The sequence below is a fragment of the Heliconius melpomene genome, chromosome 7 (genome assembly GCF_056956725.1).
Source record: "Heliconius melpomene rosina isolate 202511_hmr_F chromosome 7, ASM5695672v1, whole genome shotgun sequence".
NCBI lineage: Eukaryota > Metazoa > Arthropoda > Insecta > Lepidoptera > Nymphalidae > Heliconius > Heliconius melpomene.
Genome location: NC_140395.1, coordinates 4,835,007 through 4,857,853, shown reverse-complemented (window position 1 = coordinate 4,857,853; position 22,847 = coordinate 4,835,007). Strand labels below are relative to the sequence as shown.

Sequence of the window (22,847 nt, the reverse complement as noted above, 5' to 3'; positions counted from 1 at the left end):
TGAGAAAATAACGAAAGTTAAGTATACTCTGTGCTTATACTGTTTTTTTATTGTCATATTATAACGAAATACATGGAAATTTGTGTATTTAATATTTTCTATAGGTCAAATATTTCTAATTTAAAATGAAATTACATTTTACTAAATATAATTCAAACTACACTACAATTTTAACGCAAAATTCTACACAAATCTAATCTTGTATTTACATATAATTAAAATATCCAAGCGAACAATAAGAAATGTAATAAAAGTTACATTTTAATCAGCGCTAGGCACAATACAGCGATACGCTCGCCACCCCACCTGTGCCGGCCGGCAGTCGCTCTCGCGCGCTCCAACTAACCACAAGCTCGCTGTCTCGCTACGACAACTCGACACGTCATCAACTTTCCCAAGCGAAATAAGTTTCACATTTAAACAATAACCTCAAATATTTAAACTGATTATTCATAACTTTAGTTAAATTTAACTTTTGTGTTATTTTTTGGGGGGGAACACTGGATTTCGGCAACGTGTGCAGTGTGTGTTGTGTGTTGATGTGTTTGATAGTGGCTTGAAGATGCAGGGCGCCGAAGTGGCGTTCTTGCTGACGCTGTTCCTGGCAGCCGTCGTAGCTCAGGACACCAGGAGATTATCAGGTCAGATCTCAACTAAAATTGCAGTTTAACTAAAAAGCTTAAGTTAACTAGGATTAAAGACGGTAGTTTCACATTTTTTTGGTTATTTGAAAGTAAGAAAATGGTTTTTAAGCATCGGCGAATATATAGAAAAAAAACAATAATGCCGCTAGAATAATAAACAGGTAAGATATTTAAATAGTCGTGAGTCGTGACGTGTAACCGGTATTTTGTTTTGTACCCTGACCCCGGCAAACTAGATTTATGGAAATTTTATATTAATATATTATATAATATTATTTTCCTGTTAGTATCACCGTATTTCGATAATTTTGTGAAAAAAGGAGACATTTAGTGTTTTATAACTACTTTCTCCTCAATTATTCAGTTCACTTAGGGATATTTAGTGATGGTATTCAACGTGTCGACGTAACTGTTTGTTTAAGTAGGTAGCGAGAAATGAACTCACACCCGTCATGTATAGCCAAAGCCTAGTCAAATAATGTTTTACAAGCACAGTATTTTTTTATTTTTTGTATTTTTTTTTACCACAGTAAGTTTTTAAGTAATGTTATCTATACATATGTACAGTCTGTATGTATGTCCGTTAATGCATTACAATATAAACTTAAAACGACTGTTGACTTTACTCGCGAAGATAACATAGCAAAATGTGACTGTAAGTTCTGCGTTCAGCACGAAATTCGCGGAAAGTGGAGAACACAGTGACTTATCACTACTTTCTCTCCGCTTACCCTGTTATATGCATAATGCGGGATACGCGTGAATCTAGAAAAAAAAAAACATCTCAGCTACACGATACCGTGGGTAACTTACTGTAGTTACGTGCATAAATATAAAATTGTAATTATCCATTAGCGTTTACTATTTACAGCTATAATTCATTTTTTTGTCACCTCCAGTTCTGCTTTCACGCTCGACTGGGTGTTCGCGTTTAAAAGACATCAACGCGCTCGTTTTTACTTCTGTGTGAAAACTAACTTCGTTATAGACTAAAGGAAGAGTCTCGTTAGAAAGTGATGTTAATTTGTCGTTTTATCATATTTTATTATTAATTTATATTTAGATGTTAAAAATAGAATGTTTTCACTTTTTTCAAACAATTGAACAATTTTTGATGACTTTTTCGACGTCTATTAAAAATTTATTATGTATTATAGCAAATATTTTATAAAATGAACCAATCTAAAAATATTTTAATTTTCTAAATTTATATTGCAAAAATAATTGTAAGATATTATAAAGGTAATGTATTTTTATAGAGAAAGAACGGTATAAGAATGGTATGGTAGAGTCTTCGTAATGTTTTCACATATCCCTACCACAGATTGTAATAATAATAATAATTTATCACAATATAAATCCCGTTAGGTTTACTTTAGTTAGTTACTTTCCTTAGTTCTTTTTGAAAATGATTTATTAATTGATAATTTTTCAACAATATTTTTTGCACACTAGGTAGACAGAGGATTCTAGTGTTACGACCATTCCCATTAAGATGTCCCACCGATTTTCCACCGAATTCTGAAGGCATTTAACTTACATTTGGATTTCGGCACAAGGAATACTATTTTCTACTATTTTTTCAAAAACATCATACAGTACTTTTACTTTTTTATAGATAAAGACGAAAAGAGTAATAAATACTACAGAGTTTGAATATGATCTTGCTCCAGTATTATCATCGATATTGGGTTCTCGAGGTTCAACCTATGTATCCTTCTTTACCACTCTTTGTTTCGATGACTATTTTTCTTCGCTCACCTTAAAAAATCTCTCGAATTCGGTTAGATGGCAGGGATCGGAGAGTATTGCACTAGATTCTCTATTTATTAATACTAACTCTTTATTTAAACTGTGTTAAAAGTGAAATCCACGAGCATTTAAAAAACTTTATGAAATAATAGAATCAATATAAGAAATTAACAATTGTTAGTCATTTATTATTCTTTGCTATTCGTCATACTATAAAGTTTATTTAACTTTCTTAAAGCCAGCTATCATCGTTCATCCATTCGACATTGACCGCCGGAAGCCGATTCGTCTCGACGTGTCACTCAATGAGGGACTTCCGGTGACGATTCTTTGATATTGTTAACTCAAAATGAACTTTATTTCTTTTGTAATGAAGTCAAAATTTGGTTAAGCAGTTATTTTTGATTATTTTCTCTAAATTATTTCTGTATAGAAATGTAAATTGTGCTATTCTTATATGTAAGTTCAATTTTTGTTTCTCAGTCTTTAGTTTTGAAGTACTGACTAGATTTGGTTTAAAATATTGTAAATAAATATTAAACCTTATGTCTTTACTTTTAAGGTTTAAAATAGTTTGGATTTTTTAACTGATTCATTTAAGTATTAATAAGAGTCTTACGTTAAATAAGGGATTTTCGATTTTGTTTCCAATTGAATAAGATTTAAAATATTTTATTCAATTAATATTTGACCCCAATCAATTGTATGTGGGTTACATTTTAGCTTACGTCTAGATGTTATTTGTCATTGAACTGTGTTTTAAATCAACTTAGATATTTATTATTTTTTATACTTTACCCGATCGGTGGAAAATATGGCAGGGTTTATGTTATGTTAATGTGTTTACTAACACATTACTTTTATCTGAATTTAAAAAAAGGAGGTTATTGGTTTGATCTGTAAGCTGTAGATATGTAGGTAGAGTAGTATGTGTGCTAAATTTCGCATGGGTACAGTTGTATTTGTATGTTCGTCCACAAATTTTTCGGAAACCGTAAGCCATGGAGGCGAACCTTTCTTATTTGAATTAATTTCAGTTTCTTCAAAATTGGTTCAGTAATTTTTAGATAAGTGGTCACTTTTAAAGTAATCATGATTTGAATCTATATAGCTGTGCATAAATTTCATATTTTACAATTTTAATAAAATATAAATTATGATTTTTTATGATTATGATTTAAAATAAAACAGATGATTACATTAAACGCGACGGTTGTGAGTTCGATTTGAATCAAGAGAATGAATTATATCAATTTCTTAGCCCTAAAAAAAAGCCAAAATGTTGTGTTGAGTCCTGCTACTCGCGGAATATCCTGAAATTAGGCGGAAGGAATAAGAGTATCCTTAACACTGGGTTTCCCCTTTCCCCGTTTCCAAGTTAAATCAATACTACAACAATTCTGTAAGTAATATAATATTATAATAATAAAATGTATTCAATGTTTAAGAATGACATTAAAAAACGGCACAAAACTTGTGTATAAGGACAATAATTTATCTCTATAAATTATAAAAAACAAGGAAATTATGATGTTATTCGTTCGTTTCTATAAAAATTATAATATTAAACTATTCCATAATCATAATATTGAATGTAAACACATCTCTAAAAAAATTACGTATTAAAAATTTTCCAGAAAATTACTCCGGTTAGTAATAAATGTGTTGTCATCCCTCTCTAACGCTGTATGCGCGACAAGGACGAACGAACTGGTTTGGCACCTTGAACTCTATAACCGCTATTCGAGTAGGGTTGTTAGTTTAGCGATTATTTGCAAATTATAGTTTTTTTATTATTTTGTTTTTTTTTATATATATATTTGTCATTTGAATCTGTCAAGTCTCAACGGTGTGAAAATTTATATAAAGTAATATATAACGGGATGTCTTACTAGGCACTAGGTCGGTCCCCTTTGCCTATATGCGAATAACGGCTTGAAACTAAAAAAAACGTTTCTGTTTTTCTTTTATTATATTCATTTAAACATTGTATTTTATAGATTTATTAATAAGTGATTTTTTATGGAAGAAAGCAACCTTTGAAAAAAAATATTTACTTTGTTTATCATAATTATAATAAGCAATACTTAATTTTAAAATTGTTTTAATATTTTTACAAATTTAACATTAAATGTGAACCAACGACCAATGCAATACCAAGAAAATCTCATTTTTATATCAATTAATGAATAATTACAGATTTCTGTTTCCACTTTCCATCCTTACGTGTCATTATAATGCGATATGCCTCATTAAAATTTAAATTGTTCAGCTTAAACGTTAGATAAGATAAAATAATTGAAATATTTATGATTTCGTTATACAAAAAAATGTTTATTTCTTTCTGTATTTCGTTTTGAAATTATTACACTTATGAAATGAAAGTATTATTGACAAACGACGGTGTTGGGTTCGATCACTACTCAGTTAATAAATTATTTCATTTTTTAATCTAGTAACCCAGTTGAACCCCCCAACAAATACAATAAATGCCTTGAAAATTGAGCGAAAAGTAGGCAACATAGTGTTTTAACACTAGGTTCCCTCTGCCTAATCTGTTATATGGGATACAGGGTGAAGCTAAGAAAAAATAATATAAATCGTGCAGATAGTTTCAAACCATTTGTTCATTGCTTGAACCAAATTATCTATCAATTTTTTTATGTTCAAATTTTAAATGAGTGACTTAACACGTCGTATCAATAACTTAAAAAATAAAGTGTTATAAAAGCAATCCCGCACATACAAAGGAAACCGAGTTTTAAGACAATATATACCCCCAGCACCCCCCACCCCCCATCCCCCTATTTTCAAAGACATTAAGTGTTGAGTGGCGGAGCTCAACGCCACGCCTTGTCTTGTTACCAGAGTGGAGAAATGAAAATTCCCCACAATAGGAGTAGAATCCACAACCGACACGTACCGTATTAATTTCCATATCTATCTTTGTAGTAACTTCTAAATTAATCGTACATAAGTGTGGATAATGTATAATAACCTTAGGTCATTTGATATCCGCTATATCCGTTACCCAACAGACTAATAACTGAGGTGTTGGGTAACAATCTATAATGAAGCTGATCGTCTTGCAAGTTGCACGCGATCGGTGAAATTCCAGGAAGTCTGTTACGTTAACTGTTTTGTAAAAGAAAGAAACAAGTTTATTTTTTATTTGAGGAAATTGTATGAAAATGTTTTACGTTTTTACTAATTTTAGAATTCTTAGTGTTTTAAAAACAATACCAGGTAGCGGAACCTAACTCCGCCATTTATCTACCTAGATCAAAAAGGCTATATGTTAAAAACATGTAAAAAAATATTAATTAGTCTTAAATCCACCAATACAAGTGAAAATAGCTCGCAGTCAGTAGATTCAATTATCAACTCGGCAATATCGGCAAAGTTAACAGGAAGTGCTTCTGCTCTATTTGACATTTTGTTTTAAATTGTTCATTGTTTTTCGTTTTATATTCTTGTATTGTTTGGCATGGTCGCTGTGATACTTATTTGGGGCAAAAATATATGCACGAGATTTTTTTATATGAATTAATTAATCTAATCGGGACATATTACCCGCATATTAGACGAAGAGGCGTTGGGCCTCGTCACTCTCTCTGCCTACCCGGGAAAAAGCAACAAGCTGATTCTACAGTGGCTCATAAATTGTAGAGATTATTTACATTTTTAGCTAGAGTAGAGAACGTATAGTTTTTGCTTATTTTGTAGCTTTACGCTGTATCTCGCACATGGTGGAACCCCAGTGTAAGACATTACGTTCCCATTAAGATACTTCAGTTCCCCACTTTCAGCCGAATTCTGGAGGCAATGCTTGTTGAGTGGCGATATTCAATGCCTCACTCTTCCTCTTCTTCTCTTATTACTAGAGGGAGGTAATGAAATAGGTATTTAATGAAACATTAAATTGCTCCAGTGGGAATCGAACCCATAACCTGTTACGTTTAATCGCACGCTTGTGCCCCTGCGCCACGAGCCCAATAAAATGAATAAAAAATAATTATTATACATATAAAGTGCTATAATTTTTCTTGAAATCAATTATAAGTTCATCTTTAGGTAGCAGGTGTTTCTTTTACATAGATTCTTCTATAAATAAGGAAATAAATGTTATTTAAAATTTTCCTTACTTTTAACTATCGTTTGATGAGAGCAGGTAGTAAAATATAACAGTATAGAACAATTCCCCCAGTGCTTGACAGACACACAGTCATCGAGCACATGCATATTAACATAAGTATGTGAACTTGGCACATGAGCCGAATGTAGTCTTATTTCATATACATTGATCTGTAAGTACTTTTCTTTTGACTGCTCGTATTTTTGATGTATTTGTGGTTTTTTTTTATTTTTCTGCTTTTCTTAATTGCGGGGAAAAACTGTAGTGTAACCTAAGGTTTAATTAAATAAGAAAAGAACACAGTTTGTCAACCAAAAATTTATATTTTTAACTTTTAAATGCAGAATAAAAAATATTTTTTATTCAATTAGGCTATTACAACTTAACACTTTTAAATCTTCAAGTGACATAAAAATTGCAATATTGTCAGTCCTAATGACCTTACCACCGGCTTCTTGGGCAGTTCTGCTGAAAAGAAACCCAAAAGTTCCACTTTTATAACTAGGTCATAATATAATTTACAATAAATATATTTGTAAAATAATTATATTGAACCCGTACCATAACATATACAGATAGACATTTCGTAGCTGCGCAATGAGGGCATTTCTCGTAAAACCAGCAATGTATTGCTAGTAAGGTAATTGTATAAACGAGGTCATTGACTTTCTCAACTTATCGGCTGTAGTGTATTATATGAAACATTTTCAATTATATTATAAAGTGCTAAGATTATTTAAAGAAATTGTGTCTTAACCCTGATAAAAGTCGCGGTAGTTGTAGATTCGATTCCCTCTAGAAGGAATGTTTGACATTGTTTTTTAATTTATATTAATTTTTTAAAAATATTTTATAGCTAAAAAACGTGGAAGCCGGTATACCTGAAGTAATTTCATTATTTAGACACTCTGTTCCTCACTTTCCTCTCAATCTCAAAGAGCCTACCAGCGAGTGAGAAAATCAAAATATACAATATTTTATTCCATAATTCTACGCGGAAAGTAAAGAGCAGAAGTATTTTCACTCACATTCACATTCGACGTTGCGTAAGTAACGGAGAGTCATACCACTAGGTTTGCTCTAAGTGCGGGAAAAAGCGACAAGCTGTATATTAAACTTCAGTATTAACCGAATTATGTTTTACATTGTTTTGAACTAAGTTGAAAGTTAATTTTCTCGTGTAAGGAAAACTTGTTGTATGTAATTATCTTAGTTTCAACTTTCAGGCGTCGCGTCGCGTCGCGTCTTGACACTTCCTTATGGTGAATATGCACTTGTGAAAGTATTTTTGTTGGGGTTAAATTTGATAGGCACTTTAGTGGCCTAATTGGTATAATATAGGTCTTATAAATTTTCTTTAGCTTACGCGGCGTTCAGTTCCGCCGTCTTTAGAATTCCGCGGAAAGTGGGCAACGGAAGTATCTTAAATGGTTCTCTCTGCCTACTTTGCTTTGTGCGGGAAACAGCGTGAAGCCCGACGGGATATGTCCAAATAGACAATTAATAAAAGTTTTCATTTTTAAACACTGCGCTAAAAAATATTGTAAAAATTGCAATTTCATCACTAAAGTCACTTTCGCTGTAACGCAATTATTGTTATGAAAGTTATAATGAAACGTACCGTACATAACAGCACCGTACGTGATAGACGATTGCCGGCGGTTAGTTCTAGATCTAGTTTTAGTTGTAGTTTTCAACTATATTTTGCTATTGACAGCTTTATAATTGTTAATTCTATAGTTTTAATTGAATTGTTGTTTTTTTGTTTTTTTAAGAGTGACACTCCGTTCCCATTTCTCCCGATTGAGTCACTTCTGTTACCCAGTTTCCACCGAATTTGATTAATTAAGTATTACGCGAGAAAGTGAATATATTACTTCACTCTGGTGTCTTGACAAAAACGCGGCGTTGAATTCCGCCAATCAACATGTAATGCATTTAGAATTTGGTGGAAAGTGGGGAGTGTAGTATCTTAATACTAGGCTACCTCTACCTACCGTAGCACGCGGGATACGGCGTGAAAGTGAAATAAAACAACAAAATATGATCGTAAAACCTGCATTACGGGAAACCGATATAAACTATACATAAATGCAAAATAACCGCTACATGACCTTTAGGCTCTACCGCCTGCTGCATGGACGCGATAGATATTGCGAACTTTCATTGTTATATTCTAATTCGTTTTAACAATAGTTTCAACGGCTGGAATTATTTTTTTAGCCAAGTTCCCTATGAGCTGCACAGCTTCTGGTTGTATCGTTGGTACGATTCTCTATTGGGGGAAATATTTAATTTTATTACCTCGCTCTGGTAAGAAGACAATACGCGGCGTTAAGTTTCGCAACCCAACGCTTGGAACCTCCTTTAACACAAGGTTCCCTTTGCCTACCCTGCTGTATGCGGACAAAAGCGTGTAGCTGAATATTTTCAAGTTCGTAATTTAACTTTATAAGTCTATTGTACTTGGCGAAGCATTCTACAAGAATGTAGTGGGAATTTCCCTACGGCTTACTCATACTTTAAAAGAATAATATGGGAGATGTCCTTGTGGCTTACTTGCTGAGTATTATATTATTGTCATAGATTCGAATCTATTTTTTACTAAAGCAACTTAGTGAGTCATGTAATTATGGAATATAAAAAGTAACAAGCTAAAACCAAAACAATTAGAGCTGTATAAGAGCTTTTTTTCTGCTGTATTGCATGTAGCAGACATTTCGTTTTACGAAAGTGAAGAAATGAAGATATTTCAATTTCCCGACTGGAAATCGAACCCCCAACAGTCTTCAGTCAGTAGTTTAACAGTCAACAGTCAGTTTACAGTCAGAATTCCCACTGCTGCACCACAAGCTTATTATCGCTAAAATATGATAAAAAATGTATTAAACAAAAGACTTATTAATACTTACCTACATTATATTATAGCCAATCATTGGTATTTCCTAGGAAATTGTTGCGGTCATAATAAAATAATAATATAACGTCATATTTCTGTGTAGAAAAACTAACTTACTCAATATGTTGAAATTGACTTCATAGCATACCTCTTGAGACTTAGCCCTTAGCATATATGGAGATTGGAACAGGTTCAATTCTGGTTTGGACAAAAAATTTAAAGTATGTTGTGCCGCGGAATTTTTTAATGGTTTGAGTATTTCAATTTCTATTTTGAATAATTTATTGAATAATTTGCTACATTAATAAATTGTTTAATAACTAGTTTTGTTAAATAAATATTGTTTTTATATTTTTAAATGTGTGTGTGGGAGTTTAGCTTTTAAGGCGGCGGTTTTGGGTACTATCCAGAATTGCTTCTATGATTATAATTCAATTACTGTCACATCCTCCCTCTGTTTGACAAAGCGCGGAGTTGGGTTACACCACTACACTTTTGGTTATATTGTTTTTCATTTTTGACATGTCCAAGTAAATGTTGAATTGAATTGAATTCTTGATATATGGCGATTCGAGCGTGCCAGTTGAGCACAATTCATTTCGCCAATGTCACGTTGTATGGAAAACACACGAAGGAAATTGACCGGTAATAAAAAAAAAGTAAATGTTAAGCATTTTTATGGAATAAAGATATTTTGACTTTGACTTTGAGTTTGACTTTGACTTTGACACAGGCATTGCCTCGAATTCTACCGGGGCATAGTTCTCTGTTTGCCCTGCTCTGCGGGCAAAGCGTGAAGCTGCTTTTTAAAATATATTCTACAGTACGAACTGGCCTTCAAGCAAGTATACTTACTTTAGTTCTTGGTTATAAATTAAATGACAGCCAATAAGTGCGATATAACATAAGTACGTAGCTCTAAGAAGTCACGATTTTGCCATTGAACACTGTAATTACTTGTCTTGTACTATAAACTAGACATAAAACTAAAAAACGTGTTGTTATTACAAAAGCGTAGGTTAGATAATGTTAGTAATAACTTGCTAATGCAGTTTAAACGAGCTGGTCTGATGATGGATCCTGATCCTGGACGAGCTGGTGGGAGAAGAACCTGGTGCTTCTTTCTTAAGTTTCACACTGGATTTCCCGGATATAGTGGGGTACGTAGAGAGAATGTAGCCTGCAGGCGACACACCTTTCCCCTTATACGGCCCAATTTTCTAGAAAGTAAAAAATATTTCAAAGTATCTATCGATAAAATTTTTATTTTTTTTCACTTCTATTAGACACCATATGTGTTGATTGACGGGACTTAACGTCGCGATTTGTCTAACCAGTTTGAAAAAAATCTTAGACTTCCAATATTCCCCTAAAGGAACCAAATCCACTAATATCGGCAATTTATGGTGTTTACGGAATGAAATTAAACACAGATGCATGGTAGTATTGCTATTTAAGCCGTAGCGTAGTTCCAAAATGTTTTGAATATAAACAATAATTGTTTAAACATACCCATTTACAAACATATTTCATACGTACAGACCATATATGTACTCGTATACATGTATAGTACATACAGAATTATAAATACAAAATTATAAATTACTAAAGTTTTTGTCAAGAAATAATTGAATATTTAAAATACGTAACCTCACTGAACTTCATCAGGCAGATGGATTCTGGGAAACTAGTTTTGAAACACTTCGTTCTACAATGGTTCACTTCCGATCCCCTCGCCCGTGGAGTGGCGAAACTGAACGCCGCATTTTACCTCGTCATCAGAGCAAAGGAATAAAAATATCAAATATTTAATTCTCACGAGTGGGAATCGACCTCACAACTATCGCGTTTTCAGTCGCACACTTGTTTGTATCGCGACGGCTTTAATTATTTGTCTTTGTTTTAAATATAACATTATAATTATTGCCATTTCTTAAATTAATAATGTTTTCAGCTTTATCAATAAAATATATTTCTCTAACTCTATTAATAATCTATACTAATATAATAAAGCGGAAGAGTTTGTTTGTTTGTTTGTTTGTTTGAACGCTAAGATCTCTGGATCTACTGGATCGATTTACTTTGTTTTTGTTTTGTATGAAAGCTGCATTCTTCAGAAGTGCTATAGGCTATATAATATTACATGACACATATATACTAATAAATTAAAATACTTTCTAATTTGACATGCAATTTATTCTGCCATGTTAATAACAACCGTCGTCGCTACGCGACCGCGTTCGTTACCGCAACATTTTGATATTCATCCTTATGAAAATAAATATAATAGTCACTTTTAGCATTTCATCTAGATTGAAATTATATTTCTATAGAAATTATATTCTTATATTTAAAGCAGGCGTAGCCGCGTCCGGGTCCGCTAGTTATATAATAAAATAGCATCTAGAATATACCAATATCACAATTTTATAAGGTACATATGAAGATCGGCTATACAGTAAGCGGAACTTAATAGTCTCCTCGTGATAGGTACGGGCAGGCACTGCGCACGCGCACGCTCACGCACACACGTGTATTTGTACTTATTAGTAAATGTATGTGTGTGTGAGTGTGTAAGCAAGATTATATTATGATAAATTGTGTTTTTGTGTCTATTTTTGTTTAGTATTGTGTGGAACTGGGTTATAGATGTTAATAGATGTCCTACATGTGGTTTGGGTTATAGTTGTGGGTTTAAATTTCACTTTGGGGAAAATTTATATTTATGAATTATTATTTAAGTATCTTGATTAGTTAAGTCGAATTCCGTGAATCTCTTAAATTTAAATAAAAAGCATATATCTAAGACCACTGCCTTAACACCACTTTTTCTCTGCCTATTATGCAGGCGGAATGAACGTGGTGTTAAGACGCTTCATTCCCCAAACATTTTCTCTATCAGAACGAAGAAATAAAAATAATGCCAATATAAGAGAAATGGAGTCTACGTAATGACTAACGTCAAAGTACAATAAAAAAAAGAATTAAAAAAGATAGTATTCAAATAGAACAACGTCGTAGTTCATTATTAATTATTATATTAAATTATTATTTTTTAAAATATAGATAATTAAATAATATTGTCTCTACAATTTCTTGTTGCATTTAAACTTCTTATAGCGATTAATAAAGTAAAGACCTTCAGCTACAAGTAAAAGGGTAGCCTTGTCTGAATCTGAAAAGTAACGGTAGTCGATTTCAGGATTTTTTTCAAACAAAAAATAAAAAAAAACATTAGTACAATAAACAATTATTCTTTTTTTGTTAAGTGACGTATCACTATTCTCTTATTTATAAGCTAACATACTAATAGGATCCGTCGTGGCTGCCTAACCTCTGATTATAAACGACGGTGGTGGGTTCGATTCCTACTCGGGGAATGTATTATTTCCTACCCATACTAATAAGAAAAACACGGCGTTGAGTTACGCCATTCAATACACAACGTTCCAAAAATTGAACTGAAAGCAGGTACCACTATAAGCGGGATACAGCGTGAAGCTACAAATAAACAATCCACGGGATGACTGACGATAAAAAAAAAACAATTATGACATTTTCGTCATATTTTATTTAGTACAGGCAGGTAGTTAAAGCGGGTATTGTTAAAAAATCCCACAATTGCATTATGCATTCGTGGGATATTCTAGAACAATCAGTCGCTTGTATAACAGTCTTGTGAAAGGTTGTCGAGTGAAAAGTATTTTAATATAATAAATATTTATATTATTAATTTACACACGACGATTGTTAGTTCAATTTCCTTTTGTGGAAATCAATTATTTCCATTTCCTCCCTCTGGTAAGGAGATAAAGTGGGACGTAATGTTTCGGCAATTTTTTTCTTTTGACTTTCTACTATTACTTTAGAATTTTTAATTTTGGTCTATTATTTAAATAAAGTTAGAAGGTGTTAGGCAAAAGTGATTGCCATATGACCTTCGAAATCTATTAGGATTACTCATGTTTTTCAAATCTGATATAAGGATTATATGTATTTTACAAGTTCCTGAAAACAAAAGCTCTTACTTTTCACGTTTTTGAATTAAGTTTTTTTAATGAAACCATACAAAAAAAATATTTTGTCACATACTCACTATTGATTATATATTTTTTAGTAAATAATCCTTAACAAAAGTACTAGCTCTATACTTAATAATATTTACATTGATTATTTCTATAGAAATTAAAAAGGTTTATCAACTCTGGGACGGTATCCAAGAGGAGTACATTGTAGCAGGGTAGGTGGATTCCGACGAATTCTGGGGCATTGCGCCTTGACCTGGACTCCAGATCGAATTCTCATTTCCTCGAGTGGGAATCGAACCTACAATATGTCGCGTTTACAGCCACACGAACCCCAACTACGTTTAAATAGTTGATTAAACATAAAGCTACCACCAGCTCGAAAGGCAGTTCTTGACTCAAAGTAAATGATAACCTTATTCTAAGACTTAAGAATTGTAAACAGTCCAAGAAGCTGGATAAGCAAAATGTTATGATAGAATAAAACAAACTAAATGAATTCAAAACGTTGAGACTAACACTTTGCTTAATGCCCTTAAAAGCCGGATGAGATTTAAATGGATGATTCCTTTATAACTCTTCGAAGTGGCTTTGGAAATTTAAATATTGGTATATATATGTATATATTTTATTTATATTGTATATATGTTAGAATGATAAGAGCTCTCTCTTAGTCATTTATTCAGATTAAATCTGGATTTAAGTTTTTTTTATATCAAGGCAAAGCCGGCAGGCAAACCTACTTTTCGCCCAATTTAGAGGGAAGTGGCGATTACCAGGGCGAGGAAATGGAAATATTAAATATTTTCTTTCTTAGAGTGGAAATCGAACCCACAATCTGTCACGTTGGCAGTCGCACGTGCGTTTAAATATTTCATTCTCCTAACAGGAGATCGAACACAAATAACGTGCTTTTACAGTCATACACTGATACTGTCACACCGACAATGGTCATACAAAAAAAAAGATATATAAGACAGTTTTATATCTGTAGGTTTATTTATATGTTATTTTTTAAACTTATTATAGTTTTTATTATAAGGATAATTAATTATTTTAATGAAATTAATTATTTACCAATCTCTATACCTATTACTATAATGGCTATACCTAATAAAATAATGGCGTATAATTATAATAGGTCTGGAGTTCGATTCCCACGTCGTCAATTATGTACGGTAATTAAAAACAATAGTTAACTTACTGGCCCAATTAAATTATACTCGTATCTATAGACATTTGATACAAACCGCTCACTTCGGTTTAATTATTATATTTATGATAGGTACCATAGAAATGTGTTTGTTCTGCAAAATCATACTAAAACATATTTGTTTGAAATTAATTATAATTTCAAAATGTATGGTTGATATAAAATAAGTTTAATAGGTATATGTAGACGTAATTTTTAATTTTACATTTTTCTTTAGAAAATTTCTATTTTTTTGTTTGGTTGAATGCCCTAAGTCTAGGAACTGCTGGTGCAAATGGAAACATCATTATTACGTTGGATAGTCATTCAACGTTGACCGCGTTTGTTTTGACAATAAGACAATATCATATGTCATACTTACACAACTTTTAATTACTCCAACGAAGGGAAAGCCCTGGAATCTAGTTAAGAATTCGAATAAACAGAGAGCTCAAGGCTACAGTAATAGAAATCTATGCTAAATTTATACTGGGAACCAGTAAGAATGTAGGGAATGGGAACCAGTAAGAGTAGGAGTGGGAATAGGGAGTTGAAGCGGTAACCTACTATTTTCCTTTGTGTACTTTATGCCAATCAGTTTTCATTTATATTATACATACAATACATACACAATGTAATTAACGAGACAACTGTCGTCGTATGCAGAAGTAATTGGGGCAAGCTATCTTAAAGGCGCAGACGGGAAGTTGGCTGTTTAGACAATATAATTAAACGCTTCCCCCAGGTCGAGTGGGATGTAGTAAATCTTATTGAATTTTAAATGTAGGTACGTACTTTACTATTTAAATTATTGTAATTTCTCCACTCTGCTAGACAAAATTCGGCGTTTAGTTCCGTTACTCAATACGTGTTACATTTTTTTTTTCTATTAGAGACACTGGTGTTCGTACAGAGATTTCATCTGCATAAGACACTAGGACACAAAATGTCTTTATCGTCAGTCAGTTTGCGTGAGCAGTTTGGACACAATTTTCATACACTTACATATAATCACTACTCATATAGAAAAATCCGTACAAATGTAAACAGTACATAAATGTCAGAAATTAGTCTGACATTAGTCTGACATTTATGTTGGATTTGTGTCATAGTCTAATCTAAACATACATAGATTGGCGTGCAAATAAAATACTAAAGATTTTGTAAATACTATAAAGACAGACATAGATTCAAATTAAGGTTTATTACCTACCTATATTAAAAATAACATTTATCATTTACATAAATATGAATACCAGTACTAATAAAATAAATATGTAGAATTAAATGCGATAAGATATGAAAGGTAAAGGCACTAGTTACATAGAATATGTATAGTTGTAGATGCTGTATTAAAACTTGTACTCTTCTAAAACTGCTGTGACCACTAGGTCATACGTGCCTTTCAAGCTACATCGAATTTTTCATACGCTTGTTACAACTTATTTATATACTATAACTTCTTTATTTTATTTCCATATCCGCTTTTACTATGTACGACAGAGGGAACCTAGTGGTATGATACTCCGTTTTTAAAATATATGTGTATGCGTATGCATATATATGAGGGCAGTCGCGGTGTAGGAGCACAAGCGTATGACTATAAACACTACAGGTCGTGAATTCAATTCCCACTCGAGAAAATGATATTTTCTTATTTTAATTTTTCTCGTTCTGGTAACGAAGCAAAGTACGACGTTGAGTTTCGCCATTCAGTATACAATACCTCAAGAATTCAGCGGAAAGAGGGGAACCAAAGTGTCTTAATGGGAACGGAGTGTCTCAATACTAGGTTCAAGCTAAAACAAAATTTATTAAATTTATAATGGAAGTTGTCAAGCATTTGTGAAACCGCAATAGATTTAAATTGACACGTGTCCCATTAATTGTTATATAATCATGAATAATGCATACTTTACTACAGAGAAGGTACCTATGGTTGTTACAATTGCGTATTTGAAATGTAATTAATTATTTAGATCTTTATAGTTGGGGGTTCGATTATATAGCAATACGAGTATAATGTCTTAAAGAGTATAATGTCTTACTTTCAAGCATCAGTCAAGGCGCAGGTTCACATCCCGCTACGTAATTTTTTTTTTGTATTTTCTTAGAAATACCCTAATTTTAACAGACTTAACTCGTAAACGCGCTAATATTAGGAAATACTGATTTAAATTGAAAATTATTGTTGTTCTGGATAGTCCATTAATTGAGAAAGGCTATAGGCTTACATCACGTTAATTATTTCGATGTAACCCTACATGTTAACTCATTTCTATTAATTAAATTAGTCTAGAATAAAGAATATCAATTCAAGCTACAAATTTATTACAGTAATCAAATTAATAACCGTCTAAAATTGTAATTGACGCTGCCACTGTACCAGTCGGTATAAAAATTAGAATAATAACGTCGTAATACATCGTATATTATCTATATAGAAAAATGACGCAATTCAATCAATACCTTTAATGATTCTCAGTCGTTTGTTTTATTTAATGTATGTTGAAGCTATTATGGCGCAGTGGTACAGCATCTGGTTGTAAACGCGATGGTTGTGGAGTCGGTGCCCATTTGGAGAACTAATTTCCTTTTTTTTTCTTTAATAGCGCTTAAAATGGAGTTAAATACCGCAATTACGTACATTGAGAGAGGTTAGTGAAGCATCACTTTTACTTATGTAATTTAAAAATATACAGATGTAGTAAATTAAACACTTTCGTTCTCCATTTTACGCCCATATATCGAGACATTGCGTGTTGGGTGGCGGAACTCAACGCCTTCCACACTTCCGTGAGTGGGAATAGAACCCATAACCTGCCTCGTTTATATTTGTACACTTGTGGCCACTTACGTATGATATCATTTTGCAAGAATTATATTTATTTACATACACCATATACCTACAAACGTCATACGTCGTATAAAATTTTCTTTGTCTCGAATATGAGGAAGGCATTACATATTTTATTTATCTTTGCACATCTCACATTTTATACCTCTACCTCTTCAGTCTTAATCCGCGTGGTTAAACAAAGAACTGTGTGTGTCACAACCTAAGTGCCCGAATTCTCCGACCACAGGTAGATATAGCGGGTTACATTAACACGACTAAATCGATAGTTGTTCCTGAGAATAGCGCGTTTAACCAAACAAACTCTTTAGCCAAATTTCCAGGAAATTCTTCTTGGATTTGAGGTAAAACTTAGTGAACTTAAGGTAAATTATTGGATTTTTTTATTTTGAATAACATTATTGCACTTTTGACCTTTAAATATAAGTAAGGGTCTTTTGATAAGCCGACATTTATTTAATACAATTTTATTTAACAATATACAAGTTCACTTCAATTCTACATGAGGAAGGTAGTATAAATTCAATTGGCGCGAATACACGGAAGCTCCTACTTCCGAGGACGTGTCTTGATCACCAACTAGTCTAGTGTATACTTTGTGGGAATCAAACTTATAATATTAAACTGTCGTATTCCCTCTACCTATCGTGCTTTATGCGGGATAAAGCGTAAAAAAAAAACAAAATATATACAGTGCTATATTTTACTATTGTGAAATAAATGTCATTAAAACTATTTTTATATTCAGCATCACGCATCCCACTTACAGTATTACTAGCAGAAGGTACTTATTGTAAAGACACTACCATTTTTCAAGACATTGTGTGTTAAATAGGCGGAACTCAACGCTGCCCTTTATCTTATTTAGAGAGCAAGCAAGAAAATGAAAATATATTTTCCATTTCCACCAACAAAAATAAACAAAACTCGAAACGCACGTTCTATTGTATTGTATATAACAAATTGAATTTTGCTTCTATTTTGAATTGCTAAACGACACGGACATCGGTCCGCATGCTAATTACATTGTTAAAATAAACTAAAATTTGGAAACTATTAGCTATTTCAAATGTTAAATTGACCATTTTTACTATGTTCGTGAGATATGGTGGCTCAGTGAGCTAAAACCCTCACTCGGAGGAATATTTATATATCACTGACGATCTGCTCGCGGCTTCGCCCGATTAAACTGTATAATTATTAATTTATTTATCTGCATTAATTTCATTTTCTAATGATAATATAATTCCCCGAGTGGACATCGAATCCTTTGTTTCAGCTTATGAAACCTATTGTATCCAATTATGAATCGGAAATAAATGGTTTTATAAAATTATTTATAACCCTCAGTTTCCTGCAATTATTCTATCATGTTTTTATTTAGTAAATATTTTAACAACATTTTAATTAGTAATAAATGTTGATGAATTTATGATGTTGATGTTTCCACCATGTTGTTTTTCGGCATTTAGCAAATCTTCATAGATATCCTATGGTTCTCTACTTGACGCGGAGAAAAGAGAATGGATGGCCATTCTCTTTTTCTCCGCGTCAATACGTCAAAGCGCGTAACGTTAGAATGAACTTTTGCCAACTCTTAAGACGTTAAGTACAGTAAGTCAAATATTACTTAAAGATTAAATTGAATTGAAAAATATACTTTTAGTGAGGTATTTCTATTCTGCACGAGGGTGAACTCAGGGGTTTAAACTAGTATTTCATATAATTATATTAACCGATACGTACATTTAATTACTATGTACAAAGAAATATGTTTAAACGTGAAGTAATATTTCTTAGAACTAATGTTTCTAATTACTTGAAAGGACCATATAGTATAGGCGTCGCCTTATAAGGTCGCTAATTAGAAGTTCCAAGTTAAATCTACATGATGCCTCTACGCAATATGAAAGAAGTCGCTTAAAGTATAATATACATATATCTATCTTTTAAGGATAACCCTTAGTAATCTTATTTATCTTTTAATTATTGTAAAAAAATAGTATTTAGAAACATACAATAAATATTGCAGCGGGAAACGAACCTGCTTCTCCTGGAAACTAGAGTTCTAATCAATTAATTATTTATATGTGTATTTGTATTGCTAACAAGTCGTTATGTAATTTTTCATCTAATATCACTAAAATAATAAATATTTATGTTTTATTTTTACAGGTAATGAAGGAGTTTTTAGGAAATACTTTGGAAAATAAACATCTAATTGAGAATCAGCTGGTAAATAACAATATTTACATATTTTGGACTCTTTCATATTTTAATGTATTTCTTAGGGTGAGCAGAGTATACCATGTATATACTTATAACACAGTAGGAAACTTAGTGTTAAGACACTTCATTCCTCATTTTTCGCCGAATTCTGGAGTCATTTCGTCGTCACCAGAGCGAAGAAATAAAAATATAAATTTATATAAATATTTAATTTCCTCGAGTGGGAATGAACCCCCGACCAGTCGCACGTTTGTGCCTCTACACTACACGACTGGCCTCAAATTTGTTTTGTAGACAGCCTAATTTAAACTATATTTACCTCATATTCTTATCACGCATCAGTAATCTATGAGGCATAAATGTCTCAAATCATGAGAATTTGTAATGACAGTAAGAACTTCTTCAGAACGAAATTGCTGTACACTTATACATTTCTAAGACACGCGATTGAGGTCAAGAGTGAACGGCGTTTAGGGCTTATTGTGGAACATTACATACTTTCTAGTCGAGTACGATACCTTCATACAAAAGTGTTTGTTGAATGTGGAATTATTGAAAAATGAGGTGTAGGGGGGCAGAATCAATGGGGCAAAAAAAATCTAAAAAGACCACAGCTTCTTAGTAGACTGAACCTATATAAAATATCTTAGTAAGTATATAAAATTATCCTTATTTATTTACTAAGTTGTACCGACAAGGTGTTTTATCTTATTTATAACTCAAACATTTGTTAACTTTGTTGAGAGGCTCTACAGTGATTATCATACAATGTAAGGTGAATACCCGCTGACGTCACTCTCATCTCATCTCTGCATGCCTAACTATGGTTTGATGGAATAAGTAGTGTTTTTTTGTAGTTTCATATGCATGCATAATGTAGAGAGACGGTGTGAAAATAGTGATGCGTCACTTTGCTCCTTTTGCGTTATTTTAGAGAGGTATAAGATATATTTGGTTGTATTGCAATCTCTAGCCTTGTAGCCATTTTTTTGTTTACATCGACAATCGATCCAGAAAAATAGAAAAAATAAAAAGGCCTGCTATATTGCCATAATTGCTTTTTATATATATTGAAAGATTATAATGATAATAAAACAATAATGAGGTACTTACCTATGATTTTTTTAATTTCCACTCGGCGGAAATAAATATTTTAATTTTCTCGCTAACAAGACAAAGCACGGTGTTGATTTCTGCGACTTTATACGTAATATCTCAAAAATTGGGCGGAAAGTTGAGAACGCAGTGTTAAGACATTAGAATCCTTCTACTTTCCCTTTTATTATAAATATATAATTAATTTAATTCTCCAAATTCCAACCAAAAACGCATTAACTGTTGTAATAAAAGTTAAAATAAAATAAAAACGTCAAAAATTTTATATATTTTCCAAAAATAAAAGTCGTAGCAGGCACGTTCATACATTTGATTAGCATACCCCTGCAAAGTGAGTGACACAAAACAATGCGGTACACAAACTTTTTGTAGACGAGGTTGTTGACCGGCCAGCGTGACGTATTGTCATTTGGTGCCATCATTGAAGAGTTTAATAGAAATAATGGGACAGACAGTTAAACGTTTGTTGATACAGCATCTGCTTTGGTCTTCGCCATTTCTATTTTATATAAGCAGGTTACCCTTACTGGTTGTAAGTTCTTAACTTACTATTTTCATAAAGAAATTAATTTGTATTTTCCCATTAAAAGAAATTTAAAAATGTATTAAATATATATATATACTAGCGGCCCGCTCGCGGTTTCACCCGCGTGAACTATGTTATTATTCATTTCTGTCTCCATGACTACGTCCTAGTGACGTCTATGCAAAATTTGAGACTCCTAGCATTTGTAGTAACGAAGTTTCATACAAACTTTCGACCCCAAAAACACCTTAGCGAGCACCTACGTCCTATAAGTAACTCCTATGCAAAATTTGAGATTCCTAGCACTTGTAGTTTCTGAGATTTCGTGATGAGTGAGTGACCTTTCGATTTTATATATATAGATAGATGTAACTGGTAAATAATTTTCGGCCAAAGTCGCAAAGCAAATATGAATTACTAATCTTTCTACGAAATATATAATTTTTGAGGACCTATATTTTTTAAGATAACTAATGATATAGAATTTACTTATGAAACAGAACTTGTTACTCTCGTAGGGTAAAAACTACCAACAATTTCATATATAGGTATGTACCAAATTTTCCAATGAGGGAGTCGCGGATAACATGCAAACAATGCCCGCTTCACACGCGTTATTGGATAATTTTATTGGAAGTTTAAGAATTCTTTCAGATATTTTGGCCGACCTTTTCGACAAAATGTTGGAATTTACCGAAATATTTATACCCTTTTTTTATATAGTAGATTTTTTGTCAGCTTCAATCTGTATTGCACATGTAGCAGGTTAGGCAGTGGGAGCCTAGTGTTAAGACACTCCTTTCCCCATTTTGAATTGTGTGTTGAGTGGCCGAACTCTAGGTTTATATAGGTTATAAAATATGAATGGTTCCTTGGTTTGATTTAAACATGATATGAGTGTGTTGTTAAATTACCTTCAAAAACACAGTATCAAAGATATCGGAGGAAGGTTATGTTAAAAGCATGAGGATCCCCCGGAGGGCATGTATGAAGAGGTTGATGACAGTGGACGAGGTAAAAGAGGTATGTAGAGAGCGTTTGGCGCTCCGTTCTCTCTGACTACCCCGCTAGGGTTAAAGCGTGAAGCTATGTATGTATGTATGTATGTATTTTACAAGTAAATAATGGCACCTTAAAATTTTCAATTTCTGTTCTTTCCAAAGATAATAGGCAAGCTTGGTACCAATATTGAGACAAAAATTATTTTGTCGCGAACACAACCCAATGTCTATCAGCAATCTTCATTTATCCGAAGTGTTGAGGATGGGATGGGGTCTTAGCGGAAATAACGGTAAAACCCAATTGGCAGGTCCATTTGCCTTATCGAGTCCTGATCCTAAATTTGAAATGTTAATTTATAATATGAATATCCATTAATCTCTAGGACAGTAAGGAGCCAGATTATATAAATTATGCAGAAAGCGAATCCAAATGTAATGAGATGTAAATAAGACAAAATTTGGGCGACATCT

At 32.5% G+C, this 22,847-nt stretch overlaps 1 protein-coding gene across 1 annotated transcript in view; it reads left to right on the top strand.

Moving 5' to 3' along the window:
- Positions 1–314: 314 nt before the first annotated feature.
- Positions 315–22,847, top strand: part of mgl (low-density lipoprotein receptor-related protein megalin) — a 189,434-nt gene continuing 166,901 nt past the window's right edge. Inside the window, exon 1 of the mRNA XM_085188319.1 lies at positions 315–641. Within this exon, the coding sequence (XP_085044445.1) occupies positions 563–641 (79 nt within the window). The 5' untranslated portion in view covers positions 315–562. The remainder of the gene's footprint in view (positions 642–22,847) is intronic.